We start from the raw sequence: 15,533 nt of genomic DNA, 5'->3' as shown, positions 1-15,533 counted from the left end.
GTGTTCTTCCCTTTAGCCCCCCACACAGTGTAATTTACTTAGATTTGCAAGATTTGGTCTAAGGTCACTGCTTAGTGGAGAGTCCACCAAACCCATGAGAACCAGCCCCTCCTTGCTGAGGGGGTCTGGCTCCCTGCTGACCCCCAGCAGCCTATCCTCCCTCCTAAGTCTCCTGATCTCTCCCCTCTGCAGCACCAGCTCCCACCACCTCCTCCTCTCACCTGTGTCAGTCTGGCAGCTTTGGGCTGCTTTCTTGCCTGTTAGCCCTCTAAACCCTTTGACACCCTCTGAGTGGCTGCTCCAGAACAGGGTGGGCAAACCAAGGTCCTGGCCAAAGCCAGCCTGCTGCCTACTTCTATACTGAATACAACCCACGAGTTATAGTTCTTTCACTTCTGAATGGTTGGAAAAATATAAAAATATTTTCTGACATGTTAGAATTCTATAAAGTTCTGATTTTAGTGTCTATAAAGTGTCAAGACCAGCGTCACACTCATGCCCATATTTATTGTCTGGGGCTAGTCCACACTACAGGGGCAGACTTAGGGTAGCCACACCAGAAACTCACAAAGCCTACAGTATCTGGGCCTCTACAAAAGACCTCTGCTGACTCCTGCCTACCTCTCCAGCTTCATCACCTGTCCCTCCAGTTGTCTGCCCACTCTGGACAACCAATGCTTCCTCAAAACTCCCACAAACCATTGCCCTGGGCTTGTCTCAGGCTCTTTACCTTCACTTGAAATGCCTCTCTCCTCCAAATGGCAGTCTGCCATCTCAAGACTCAGCTCAAATACTTTCTTCTGTTTTCCTTCCCCATCCAGGGGTTGCTCCCCCAGGCATGAGGGCTGACTCCCTCCTAGCATGCCACAAAAAACTCCTTGTACGGCTTCTCAACTTTTAATAAACCGACTGATGACCTATCTGTGCCAGACCAAACACTCTCACTCTATTTGTTCTGGTATGTGCCCCCCTCTGCATTTCAGTTCAGTTCAGTTCAGTTCAGTCGCTCAGTCGTGACCGACTCTTAAGAGCAGGCCATGTCTGTTCCCCACAGCCAAGCACAGCCCAGCGTGGGCAGAGACACACGTGTTCACCATAAGTGGCTGGTTAGCATTCTAATCCTTTACTTGGCCGGAATGATGGAGAAAGAGGCCTACACAGTTTTCGAATACTATAAAGTTTCAGCATGTGTAACAGTTCAAGCACCTCCATGTACATTATCTCATCTAATCCTCAGGACTCTGGTGAGGAAGGCGGTAGCTCCACTCCATCAGGCAGCAGCAGGGCGTCCCGTGGCAGAGCTGGAAGCTGAGATCAGGTCTCCACCTCCTGCTGGTGTGTAGATGCTCTCACAGTACAGCTCACCCACTCAACCCACTGCTCGAAAGATGAAACAGATGCTTATGAGGCCCCTATTGGGTGTGGGGCCACTGACCCTCTGCTAAACGGGCTCAGAGAGGGCTCTGTCTCCTCCCTCCAGTCACCTGTCCCCACCCTCCCAGCCCTCCTGCTGGACCTGATGTCTTTCAAGGCAGAGTGCCTGGGTTAGGACCAAAGGGCAGCCCTGCTTTTCCTGGTAAAACTAAGTGCCAGTTTTGTGACATCACTTCTTATTTCTCCTTCTGTTACTCTGGGGTTTGTGGCTTTTTCTGGAGCAGAAGGAAGTTGCAGGAAGTCTGGCCTCCATGTTGAAGAGGTACCAACGCTAAGAGGGCTGAACTAACATGACTGTCACTGCACCTGCCTTATAGGGGCCTGAAGAATGCCTCTGGGGGCCTTTTGGCATAAGCCCTGGACCATTCACATAGTTTTTTGAATATACAAACAGAAGTCCAGAGCTCAGAGATGGGCTAAGCCAATACGGTTGCTGCAGGCCTGGGAGAAAGTGACATGGGAAAGGTAGGCACCCAGGAGACTCCTCTCAACCAGAGAGGAGGGGTTATGCCTGCACAAAGGCCGTGGTGTGAACCAGTGGGAGAAGGAGCTCGTGCTATGTCCTCCACCATCATGGTGGAGAGGGAACCTGACACCGCACAGGCTCAATGCTAAGAGGGCCCCTGTAGATTCCGGAAGACAGGTCCCCCGAGCCCTCTCCTAGGTCTGAACTGATGCTACTGAAGACCACTCAGGTAAGTTTAGCTAGGTAGACCAGGGAGAGCTTTTGGCAAAGACTCAGCTAGACAGCTGGGTTTAACCGCACGCCTGACTTCAGATGTGGTGTACTAAGCTGTTGTTCGGGATTTTGGACTGAGAAGTTAGCCTTTGTCTTTCCAAAGATAGTGATCACTTTGGATTAAGAATGCAAGGCATTGTCAGGAAGAGGATGGGTACTGGATGGACATCTGCGACCATGACTAAGTGACATTTTCAGGCTAAAATTCCAGTTTGACTAAAATCAAGTCTGATGTTTCCCCCAACCCTCAGAGCAATCATGGCGATGGTGTGAGAAGCCTGTGCAAATTCAACTGAATCACTAGTAATCGTCCAGTCAGAGATCTGGCAATATTGAGACACTTTACACACGGCAGAGAGGACAAGGGGATTTCTGACACAATTGTGGTTTGCATGTATCAAGGTCAAGACAGTAGGTGAGCTGTGAGTCCACCAGGCAGTCGGGAACAAGCATGATTTATCTGCGGGGAAAAAAATCTCCATCACACCCAATCATTTTTTTTTTCCTAAGTATGTCATGATCTCCTCAGTCTTGGACATCAAAGTAGTCAATTACTGGCTCCTTCGCTATCTTCTGTAAATTGCTGCTCCCAGGATTCCTGAAAAGCAAACACAGAATGAGCAATCTTTTCTTGCCTGGGGGAAATGATTCAGGCAGGTTTTAGAAAGTGAAGGGTCAGCTTCTTTACCATGTGTGAGACTCTGCTAAGACAGTGCGGTCCCCATGAGCAAGTAACTGTTGGAACTTGGTGAAGGGCACACAGGAGTTTATATTAATATATTAACACTATTCTTTCTATTCTAAAATTTTTCCATAATAAAGTCTTTCCCCAGGGCAGGAGTGGGGCTGAGAGCTACTTAGCCCCAGGAGCTCCTGGCTGACGCTGTGCCCAGTGGGCAACACTGAGCTGTCCCGTCCAGTTCCAAGGGAACAGAGATGGCTAGGACCCTGCTGGTGACCTTGTACACTTCCTGACCAGAGGTGTAGGAGGCTCTGCAGCGCTTCTGTATGGAAGGCCAGAGCAGGAGGAGAGACCCCAATGGGTTCCCAACAGCTTCCAGCTAGGTGGCCTTGTCCCGCAGGGCAGCTGGTCCCCTCCTGGGAAGGGAAGGCAGGATGATGACCCCTCTCTGCTCCTGGCTGAGAAAACACCTGCCAGACCTGCTGCTTACTCATGCGGTTTTCTTTTCTCTTTAATCACGAGCATATGGAAAAATGATTCAAACCATATGTAAGCAGAGCAAAACAGGAAAGTTTCCCCATTCACTGCCAGTGCCCCTCTAGAATCCCACTTCTATCTCCAGAGTAACTGTTGTGAACTGTCTGATGTTCCCACATCACCTGGTGTGGCAGATTGAATCCATTTCCCAGTGTCACCATCTATACCATGGAAATTATGGCTAGTGACTGCTCCCTGGAGGGCAAGTAGGCATTACAAACAGCAAACCTGGGACCCCTCTGGCATGAACAAATGTGTCCGGCATCCCAGTCAGACATCATATATCTGAATGCAACACCCTAAGGCCAGGCTCAAGGAGGCGCCAGTGACTAGTGCAGCCCAGGGCAGTTCACTTCTCACTGGCATCTCTGAACAGACAGGGCCCTTTGGGAAGTAGCTAAAGAATCCTTACTTGTCTGTCTGTCTGTGATGAGCAATCGGTGGTGGAGGCCGTGACTGATTCTCCTTTTCGAGTACACCTGTCAGTGTGGTAGGAGGACAAATGGACTTCCCTCTGTGAAAAGTCAGAACACAAAGCATTGAAAAGTGAGAACTGTTTGTGGAGACAGGCAGACAGCTGGAAATCCAGTCCATGACTCTTAATGTGATGCTGTAGGGCACTCTCTGATATGACCTGTTACCTTTGATTAATCCTCATCCCTTTCATCTACCTCTGCTGGGCCCACTACCTGCTTCCTCTCATCTCACTTGAGTCTTCTTTGTTGGGAGGTTCTTCCAGCTCCCCCAGATTCGGACAGTGATCCTAGGTCCTGCAGTCCCTTCCTCGCCCACACTCCTGCTCCAGTCTCCTCTAATGGCAAACACTCTTCACAGAGGATGCCCTGAGTCCCAGGCCAGCACTCTTTCTGTTTCCACAATGCAAAGAGGACACAAGGGAACAAGGGATGGATCTGATGTGAAATATGCTTTAGGTATGTCCACTCTGAGGTCTGAGGCATGGGCTTTACTCTCTGGTTCAGAGCCTTAGATCAGTCAGAATGGCTGGCCCAGAGGCAGACTTTTCACCTAATCTTCCAAAGAAGGAAGTAAGAAAAACAACAGCCCAAGGTCAGGCCCAAGGAGGCAGCAATGACAAGTGCAGCCCTCCTGCACTTGTCACTGACCAGCTGAGCTTCTCAGGTCCAGTGTGCTCCACCGAGCAGTTTCCCCTGTGATGGCGAGATCCACCCACCTGACCGCAGTGACCACGACGTTGCGCTTTGGCTCGCTGTCATAGCTCACGCTCTCCAGGCCGTACACCTGGGCCAGGTCATGGATGATCCGGCGGTGGTCTCTGTTCATGGGAGGGAAGCAGTGGCTCTTCTTACTATTTTTCCCCTGTATGGAGGGAAAAGAAGACTGACTGGTAAACATCATTTTGAAAACAGGCTATGCCTACAGAGGTCCTTCCCACTGTCTTGGAACAGCCTGGGTCAATAAAGAGGTGACTGAGTTTGGGAGGCCACGGTGCACAGCAACTCACTGCCTGCTGGGCAAGGTGGTGGCGGGGCGGCAGGGGTGGGAAAGGCGGGGGATGTACTTCCTGCACCTCCTCTGAGAGCCACATGGCAGCAGCTGGCTGGGGCCAGGGGGCCAGTGGGCAAGTGAACCTAGCCTGACATGGACAGTGCAATGGTTGCTCCCACAGGGCCTCTAACTGGGGAGTGAGTGATGTTCTCAAGAAATGACAACATAAACTGAAGAGTTACAAAACAAGAAAATCTCTCTTGTACACTCCACACTAAAAATCATGAGTTTACAGAGACACGCTAGCAGAGAACTGCATCTGCTTAGGTTTCCTAATTAGGAGGGGAACAATGATTCCACTTTCTCCCTTGTGCTAGTATCCTGCTGGGACACAGGAAGAGACGGAGGCAGGGCAGAGGGTGAGTAGATGGCGGGAAGGAAACCTGTTTTCACTAGATATGGAGCCAAAGGAGCCATCTCTCCCTCACTCACATGCCCTCTGAATGAAGAGGGAGCAGCCGCCGGGCTGGCTGCTACTGACTACGAGAGGCTTTTTTGCTTAAAGCCACCTCCTTGACGTCTCTGGCTGCCTCCAGGACAGGCTTCCCTCTCTTGAAGGAACTGATACCATTACTGTTCAACTCTACTCATTCAACTTTATATCTTTGCCCAGCATATTCTTTCCTGCCTTGGGGTAATAAGAACCAGTGAGTCCAATCATACAGCAGTCCTTCAGAGATCTCTGTGCGTGCGTAGTCACTCAGTGATGTCTGACTCTTTTGTAACCCCGTGGACTGTAGCCTGCCAGACTCCTCAGTCCACAGGATTTCCCAGGCAAGAATACTGGAACGGGTTGCCATTTCCTCCTCCAGGGGTTCTGCCCGACCCAGGGAGAACCTGCATCTCTTGCACTGGCAGGCGGGCTCTTTACCACTGAGCCACCAGGGAAGTTCATCAGAGATCTGAGGAGTTAGCACGTCTTCCTAAGTATCCCTATTGAATCCCCTTCATCCAGTGTCTCCTCCCATTCTCAGGCACAAGGCTAGTATTTACATTTAATATTATTGCAGATACCTTTCCTGAACCAGGTTAGAGCTTCCATGAATGTTATAATGGCTAGGCTCTGGAGAAAGGTAGGGATCCTCAAGGCAGCTGTGACTTTTTCCTACAACTATGTTACACTGACAGTTTCTGGGACTTGATCTTTTTTTTTATTTAATCAAGTTGGCCTTAGAGACATGTAGAGTTGGATATTTTGATTTCAACCTTATTCACGGCCTCCACGAGGGCTTCCATTTCCTTCTCAATGTCGCTGACAAACTTTAAGTCCTTCCTGAAATGAGAAATAACCACAGTTAATTTCATTTGTTTCTGCTCTTTTGAGAATCCCTTCCATCCACCCTCTGCCTATACAGTGCAGGCAATGGACAATGGGCAGGAAAACTGCACAGCCCAGGCAGGAACTGACAGATAACAGAAGGCTGAATGTGATGGAACAAAGGAAGAGAAAGTAATAAGAAAACAATTATGAGAAGAGAGAAGACAGAAAGAAAAACAGTCATCAGAGGGCCAGGAGACAAGAGGAAAATAAGACCGTTACCACCCAAGTGAGGACCACCCATGTGACAGAGAGCTGGATGGGCAGAGGTGGAACGTGGCCAGAAGCCCTTCACTGCAAGCTAGTCCAACCCTTGGAGGGCCCCAGGTCCTATCACAGGGGCCAAATACACACACACACACTTCCCAAGTTCAACTCTTCAATGGGACAGTTTTAAGAAACCAAGAGAATGACTTATTAAATACCATATAATTTCTTATAACAGATATATAAATATATGAACTGGCTCAACCACAGAGGACTGCATATCTTAAAAGAGCAAACATCTGGTAAGCCACACTTAAGAAAGTAGGTATCAAGTCACATACCTAGCATCTTCTTTCAAACTGTCACTGAATTTTGACCCTGAAGAACGTACATTGAAAGGATCAGAATCATCACTGATATGAAATGCCTCTGCCAACCTCCTGAAAGAGAGTGAAGTATGTAAGTGAAAGGAAAAGAGGGGGAGGAAAATTATCTCATAGTAACAGAGTGCCCTGGAAAAGGCAATGGCACCCCACTCCAGTACTCTTGCCTGGAAAATCCCATGGATGGAGGAGCCTGGAAGGCTGCAGTCCATGGGGTCGCGAAGAGTCGGACACGACTGAGCGACTTCACTTGCACTTTTCACTTTCATGCATTGGAGAAGGAAATGGCAACCCACTCCAGTGTTCTTGCCTGGAGAATCCCAGGGACAGGGGAGCCTGGTGGGCTGCCGTCTATGGGGTCGCAGAGTCGGACACGAGTGAAGCGACTTGGCAGCAGCAGCAACAAAGTGCCCACCAGGTTCTACGTTTTTTATACATTAATCATCTCATTTCAGTAAACCTGATTATTCAGGAGAATAAGAACAACTTGGGACAAGATATTGAATTGTCTTCACAGAAAAAAATAAGTAAGATAGATTTAGATGGTTCTGAGCAAGCTGTAGGCTGACACTGGAGAATTAGACTGTCTGGTGAAGAGAAGGCTGAGGGAGGGCGTGCACTGGGGATGGTCAGTGGGATAGATTTCCTCTGAGGTTTCACCTGAACATCAGATGAATAAAGTAGAAAGATAATACTCTCTACAGAAAGTCTACAAAATAAAGAATTCCATTAACAACATAAGTGCTGCGTTAATTTTAATGCGCTTCCTTTCATACTTTTCCTCTAATTTTAAGTAGTACATGAAACTCTGAATCTTTTTTTAGCATTTCTCATACTACTGTTTGATTTTCACACTCGCTGTATTAACAGCTGCATGATATTCTAATTTTATATGTCCCACAATTTACATAGGTGTTCCCCATTTAGGTTCCTGTAACAGTCTCCCAGTTTTTCAATATTATAAGTAACACAATATCTCTGAGCAAAAACCTTTTAAGATTATTTCTCTGGAAAATGTTTCCAGGTGTGGCATAACTCATTAAATAGTACGGACCTGAGACCCAGATCACCATGGTCTAAGGGTTCCACAATGCTATTTGTGCTTTGACTGGCAGTTGTATGAGTCTCATGGCATCTCACCAGCACCTGGTTATGTCTTTTCTTTTTAAAAGATAGTTTAAATTCAGTTTAGCATTTATACAGTTTTCCTTTACAAGGAGACAGGGATCTCTTACAAGCTTAATGCCCATAAGAATTTGGTTTATTGTTGCTAGGTTTTCTAATTTTTTACCAGTGGTTTAGTTTTCAAATTTTCAAGAAAATTCCTAGAGGGGGAGATCTTTTGATGTTTTGATTTAATTGGCCACTAATTCAAACGTACACACAAATAAAACATAACTGTGGGATGAATTTGGTCTGCCAGTTTTCCATTTCTGCAATGGAGCATGTATTTGCAACTTTAGATGGCACTTTCCTTTTCAAATTCACGTCTTTTTTTTTTTTAGGTCTGTGAGTAAGAAAGAATCCTTATATAGTGAGGGTCATTATGTCATTGTTCAAAGATTGAGGAGAAATTCAAAAGGCTTTCAGAAATAGCTAGTTCTAATCAATAACTTTCATTTACTGAGCATCTACTATGTATTAGGCTTGTGCCAAGAGTTTTATGTATATCATCGTTAGTTTTAATGTATTAATCCTCAAAACAACTCAGGAAGGTAGATACTATTGTTATCACTCACTATTCACAGATACTTGGGAAAATTAAAGCTTAGAGAGAGAATGTGTTTCATCCACGGTCACACAGCTACGTGAGTGAAGCTAAGATTCAATTCTGGGCAACCTAACTCTAGAGTTATGGTTGGCTCTAACTGCTGTGTAATACTGTCTCAACTACACAAGGGTGCACTTCCGTGTTCTGGAGGCCTTCCATGCATTCACTACAGCATTTCTGAAACCTCTGGACTGCAGCAGAGAACAATGTGACAGTTCTCCAAGGACAAGAGTTTTGAACAGCAGTTATTACAAAGTTACCATAAAGGTCAAATCAAAGGAAATTTGGGCAGTGCTATTAATCATATTACCGTCTACACATTTAGTCACCTAAAAAGGAACTGTTAACAATTGTTCAAAGTTGCACTTCTAGGTAAAATAAGACTTCACTTGTCTGCATTTATCTGTTTCTGCTTAACTCTATCTCGAAAAAATTTCAGAATGGTAAGTTACAAGAATATTACAATGGGACTTAGTGGTCCAGAGCAGCTTCGAATCTCGTCTGGGAAGATGCCATATGCGGGGCAACTAAGTTTGTGGACCACAACTACTGAAGCCTGAAGCCTGCACACTCTAGAGTCCATGATCTGCAACAAGAGAGGCCACTGCTTGCCGCAACTAGAGAAAGCCCACAGACAGCAACGAAGACCCAGTGCAGACAAAAAAAAAAAAAAAAAAAAATTACAATAAACTCCTATATACTCTTCACCTAAATTCTCCAAATATAAACATTTTCACAGAACTGTACCTTTAATCTCTGTTGGAACTAGAAAGTTTGTCAGGCACTGAATAAATGCCCCTTAATCTAATAAAGAATATACTCAAATAACTTACAACAAACATCATAGATAGTGGTGAAATATCTATTATCACTACCTTCTATTCAATACTGTACTGGAGGCCTAGCCAGTACAATATGGCAAGAAAAAGAAAAAAGTTAAGAATTAGAAATAAATTAGAAGAGGACATGATTGTGTACATGCAAAATCCAAAAGAAGCTACAGATAAACTATTAGAAATAAGTAATTTAGCAAGGTTGTGAATACTGGTCAACAAGTATCAATTGTATTCCTACATGCCAGGAGCAAACAATTAGAGAATTAAAATTTTAAAGAGATAACAAGAAAAAAATACCATTTATAATAGCATCAAAAAACATCCAACAGCAAGGAACAAATCTACTTAAAGAGGTACAAAATCTACATACAGAAAACTATAAAAATATCACTGAAAGAAAACATGACTAAATATAAAGATATACTTTACTCATGGACTAGAGGCCTCAATATTACAAAGTATCAAATCTCCCCACACTGATCTATAAATTACCAGCTCAATCAAAATCCCAGTTTTTTTTTTTTTGCAGATATTGATAACCTATTTCTAAAATTTAAATGGAAATGCAAATGGCCAAGAATAGCCAAGACAATCTTGGAGAAGGACCATATTTGAAGAGATATGCTACCACTTTTTAAGACTTGTTACAAAGGTACAGTAATTCAGATAATGTGATACTAACACAATGGAACAGAGTGAACTCAGAAATAACCCACACGCAACACGACTACTGGCTTTAAGACAAAGGTGGCACTGCAGCGAATTGAGAAAAGGATTTCTTGATAAATGATATTGGTCAAGTGAACATTTGTTTCAAAAAGAAAAAATGGAATCATGAACCCTCCTTATACTATGCTTTAAAAAAAAAAAAAAAGGCCCACGTCAACTATAGTTCTAAATGTGAAAGGTAAAATAAGGCTCCTAGACAATAACACAGAATACTATTATGACCTCAGGATAGACAAATACTTCTTAAAGAAGCTATAAAATGTACTATTAACTAAGGAAAAGACTGATAAACTGAACAACATTAAAATTAGAAATTTCTATTTATTAAGACACCATCTGGAGTGTGAAAAGTGAATGCAGAGTGTGAGAAACAAGAACATACAAAACAGGGCTTTCCTGGTGGTACAGCAGAGAGGAATTTGCCTGCCAATGCAGGGGACGTGGGTTCAATCCTTGGTCTGGGAAGATTCCACATGCCTCAGAGCAACTAAGCCCTTGAGCTACAATTACCAAGCCTGTGCTCTAGAGCCTATGAGCTGCAACTACTGAAAGCATGTGCCTAGAGCCTGTGTTCTGTAACAAGAGAAGCCACTGCAATGAGAAATACATGCACTGCAATAAACGTATTCTTACTCAATGAAGAGTAGCCTCCACTAGCCACAGCTCAAAGCTCACAAGCAACAGTGAAGACCCAGCACAACCAAAAATAATAAAATTTTTTTAAAGGAGAATAAATTTATTAAAAAAAAATATATATATATATAAAAAGGTGGTGGTTTAGTTGCTAAGTCATGACCAACTCTTGCGACCCCATGGACTGTAGCCCAAGTGGCTTCTCTTGTTACAGAACACAGGCTCTAGGCACATGCTTTCAGTAGTTGCAGCTCCATGGGCTCCTCTGTCCATGGGATTTCCCAAGCAAGAATACTGGAGAGGGTTGCCATTTCCTTCTCAAATAAAACAAAAGACTCATATCCAAAATATAAAAGAATTACTATTAATCAATATGAAAAAGACAGATGATACAATTAAAAAATAAGCAAAGACTTGAACTGGTACTTCACAAAAGAGGATATCCAAATGGCCAATAAACATATGAAAAGGTGTTCAACCTCACCAAGTCATCAGAGAAACATAAATTAAAAGCTCACTGATATCCAGTTATACATCTACAAAAATGGATTAAAGTTTAAAAGACTGACAATACCGAGTGTTAACAGAAACAGAGCTCAGTGGGAAATATGACCCTGTTCATGGAGTATAGCTTGGTACAACCATTTTAAACACTGGCAGAATCAACAGAAGCTGAAAATACGCATACTTTATTAATTAGCAATTCTACTCCTAAGTTTATTATCCAACAGGAATGAGTACATATATACAGCAAAGCTAGTACAAGGATGTTCTTTACAGAGCATTATTTGTAACAGCCCAATAGCAATAACAACGCATATAATCTAACTATAGAATAGATAAGTGATGATACATTACTAAAATAAAATAAATATTGTTCAGGAATGAAAACAAACAAAATACTGCTACATGGAACAAAAGGAGCATCACAAATATAATGTAAGAAACCAGACAAAAATACCACCCACAGGATTTCACTATTTAAAGTTCAAAAACAGACAAAATAATCTAAACTGTCAGAAGTCAGGATACAGGTTATATCTCAGTGGAGCTTAAGAACAGGTTCTGGAAACTTTCAATATCTTGACCTCATTGCTGATACACCAATGTATTCACTTTGTGATGACTCACTGATCTGTATAGTTTTGATCTATATGTATGTTATACTTCAAAATAAAAGTTCATTAAAAGAATTTTAAGCCTCTTATCTCCATTGGAATCAGGAAGTCTGCCAGTCCCTGAATTAGTATGCTGTGGGGCATGTAATGTTTATACTTGCCCGAAACCACTTCAGTTCATGTTTCAGAAACATGCTGAGATCACCTAACTGGTTTATCCTTAGGCACTTCAATTCTTGATGATTGAATTTCTCCTGCTCTCCAATAGCAGCAAAAGACTCAGAGCAGGTGCTGAATGAATGCTTGAAGGGTTGCTCCCTCCCACTAACTTCACGGAGCTCAAAGACAATTAGATAAATCGTAGTTCAAACTACTTACTTTTTCCTTTCCAAGGCTGAACATTCCTCATCACACTCCAGCCTTGAGAAACAAAGAAAAATTAGGTAAGAGTTCAGGTTTCACAGCTCCTACTCTGAATAGCTCAGTTGGTAAAGAATCTGCCTGCAATGCAGGAGACCGGGGTACGATTCCTGGGTCAGAAAGATCTCCTGGAGAAGGAAATGGCAACCCACTCCAGTATTCTTGCCTGGTGAATCCCAAGGACAGAGAAGCCTGGCAGGCTACAGTCCATGGAGTCACAAAAGTTGGACACAACTTAGTGACTAAACCACCATCACCACTCAGCAATAAGTTCTTGGATGGTCACCCTAGAGACTGAGCATACTCTGACCAAACAATGGCTGGATGAGGTCCCTCTCAAGGACAGGTGGGCAGGCCTTCGAAAGACTTCAGTGTCCTGAGGCTGCTCAGCCCCCCACATGCTCCCAGCAGCCCTCTGACAGCCCCATCTCCCTCTCTTGACACAGCCACCTCTCTGTTCTCTTGCAGGTTAAAATGTACATGCCCAGGTCTCTGCTTTCTCTGGCTACTATCTGGAGTGAGGCCCAGAAAAGCTTCCTCTGGTCTTAGCTGTGTCCCGAGTAGGATTCACTGCACTGGAGTGGGTGTGGCGTCTTATTGTCAGAGGTCTGCTGAATACTGTGTGTGCAAGGCTTTACTGTTGGGGACTGATACAAGTGAATGGTTCCTGCTCTCTGGAAATTAAGTCTAATGCAAGAAAGAAGGCACAGCTACACATTTTTTAAATTACCTGGCTTGGTGAATTTCCTTCTTAGTAATCAACTTGCTGATCTCCACTGAATCTCCAAGCTGCATGTCTGTTATTTTGGAGGCCATGGAAATAGCAGCTATTCTGAAGTACAAAAAAGGAAGAAAGGCAGTGCAGCTTCACAAGAATCTCCTCACACCAGGCACACAAAATACATCTTTCAAAAAAAAATCTATCTCCTGACAATCTGTGTAGCCTTGGAAGCCTATTTATTGTAACTATCCACACATTTACATGGTATCTCAATTAGTCTAAACAGCTCCACAGGAAACAAGGTAATCAATTCCTTAGCACTCCCTTGAACATCTGGGCCAATGCCCCGCACTCAGTGGATATTCACAGTATTCACAGAGTATGTTGCATACTCCTGAAGTCCCACCTCTATGACACATCTATGTATCTCTGCATCTCCAAGATGTTATCTCTGCATCTATTCGTCCATCCATCCTAAAATCTCCACCCCTGTACTCAGATCCCCATGTGACCACACAGGTCCCAAGATTTCAGGAGGCTGCAAAGACAAACCACAGAACAGCCAGAAACCCCCACACTCCAGTAGGAGCACAGGGCCTGGCTGTGCCACCACAAATGGTGGGACGTGAGAGCAATTCATGCAACCTCAGGACACCTTCCCTTCTGACCTCATGATGAAATAAGACCAGAGACAGAGAGAAAGGAAGGAGGAGGAGAAATACAATGGTTTACAAATTAAGGTTAGGGAGGTAATAAGGTACATAAAGCCGTACTTTTTCTTTGAACCTGAAAAACTAGACTCAAAATTTATTTTAAAAACTGTCCTTAAAAGTTGCAAATATCCTATAATAAACTCCTGTATATCCTTTACCTAGACCTACCAACTGTTAACATTTAAGTAGCACTAACCTTTGATAAGTACTGGATGCTTCTGAGCAAACCATGATTTCTTTTCTTCGTCCACATTCACACTGCAGCTCTATCTGAAATAAGATGAACGTGGAGCAGCTTTCAGCCCACGGAAAACATGTGAGTGGGCAGGTTTCATTTTTAAAGTCTCTCTCGAATCAAACCTTGGCAGAGAACAGAGACAGGGAAAGGCTCCTCTCCAAGATGGAGGAGCTAACCACACACGCAAACTGACAACGTGGTGGCTGACATTCTAGGAGGTAAGTGCCAGGTTTACAGTGCCCCTTACTGGGAATTATTCCTGTCCTTAATCCTGCCTGAAACGGCAGGCCTAGAATGAAGTTTCTACCACCAAACCAGAGGCAGACACTCAACCCAGGACCAGCTGAAGTCTAATCGACTCCACCTCATCCCTCCATTTTCACCTCCTCAGGGGAGACCTTGCTTCATCCCTCAGAACAGTTATGTCCCCACTCACATGTTCCTGTGGAACCCCTGCAAGGGTGTAACTACTCCACAACCCTTACCAGAGTCCCGGGTCATTATCTGAGTAACTAGTTAGTATCTGTCCATCTGGTTAATAGAACCATGTGTCTCCTGTTCACTGGTAGAGCTCCAGCATCTATATAGCATAACATCTTATACAAAACAGACACTTGCTGAATGAATGGAGTGGGCAATCAGAGTCTCTCTTGAGAATCTGATCGAAGGGAGACAGAGAATGGTCAGGTGGCAGTGGGTACTTTCGGAACTAAAAGGCCCTCTCAAGCTTGGCAGACAGAAGTCCACCTTTCTCTTTGTTAACTTGCAGTTCCTTGTAACCAACGACCCCGGATTAGGATGTGTGCCAAGGTGCCACTGCAGGCAGTTCTAGATTAATAAGCAGCGCCAGGACCACAGCCAATACCCCACCTGGAGCCAGGACTACGCACCTTGGCCTTGCAGGCGGTCACTGGGCAGGGCAAGCTGAGGTGGCAGGGTGCCATACATGGGTGGCCACAGTCGGCTCTGGAGGTGGTGCAGGGTTGCTTGCAGACCTCGTCCCCCAGACATTCTCCTTTGTGACAGAGCCTCTGACACTTGTGCATCCCACACGGTAGTGTGGCACCGCAGGGTAATCCACAAGAGATATCAACCAGGTGACAGGGAATGTTGCTTCGTAACTAGAAGAGAAGTAGCCAGGTTTCATCTCTATTCACGATCTGGGGTGGGTTTTAACTTCCTACTTAAACATTTCTGAACTTTCATGATCAGTATATTTAAAAACAAAATGTTTTCTTTAAATCAGGCTGATTTTCAAAGTCTGAAAGGTTAGTTTGCAAAGAAAACAAACCTAAGCTTTATTTAATAATGCTTGTTATGGTTTGAAAGGATTTGTTTTAGCAGCCGAGTGTGACTTGCAACATAAACTTCCCAAGGTGAGTAACAGGCATGTGAAACCAGATAACTAGGGAGTATCTGAAAATGCTATGACTAACTGGGAGGGTCAGGGGATCTTCTACCTCTGCAAAAAGCTAGGGCACTGAGTTGACAGAAATCCCGGGGGTGCGGGCACCCTTGGCTCATGGT

The 15,533-nt window shown here is 44.4% G+C and overlaps 1 protein-coding gene across 2 annotated transcripts in view; it reads right to left on the bottom strand.

Annotated features, from left to right (window-relative positions):
- Positions 1-1,104: 1,104 nt before the first annotated feature.
- NFX1 (nuclear transcription factor, X-box binding 1) overlaps positions 1,105-15,533 on the bottom strand; it is a 69,422-nt gene continuing 54,993 nt past the window's right edge. For both annotated transcript variants that reach the window (XM_055427284.2, XM_055427285.2), the window contains exons 16-24: positions 14,897-15,127; positions 13,965-14,038; positions 13,065-13,166; positions 12,293-12,334; positions 6,786-6,884; positions 6,126-6,192; positions 4,585-4,730; positions 3,805-3,906; positions 1,105-2,771 (exon numbers count right to left, since the gene is read on the bottom strand). In XM_055427284.2, the coding sequence (XP_055283259.1) occupies positions 2,699-2,771; positions 3,805-3,906; positions 4,585-4,730; positions 6,126-6,192; positions 6,786-6,884; positions 12,293-12,334; positions 13,065-13,166; positions 13,965-14,038; positions 14,897-15,127 (936 nt within the window). In that variant the 3' untranslated portion in view covers positions 1,105-2,698. The remainder of the gene's footprint in view (positions 2,772-3,804; positions 3,907-4,584; positions 4,731-6,125; positions 6,193-6,785; positions 6,885-12,292; positions 12,335-13,064; positions 13,167-13,964; positions 14,039-14,896; positions 15,128-15,533) is intronic.

This window comes from Moschus berezovskii, chromosome 7 (assembly GCF_049115385.1).
Source record: "Moschus berezovskii isolate FMDL1 chromosome 7, NW_MosBer_1.0, whole genome shotgun sequence".
NCBI classification, from domain to species: Eukaryota; Metazoa; Chordata; class Mammalia; order Artiodactyla; family Moschidae; genus Moschus; species Moschus berezovskii.
The sequence above is the reverse complement of the archived record's forward strand: the minus strand, read 5'-3'. Positions and strand labels throughout refer to the sequence as shown.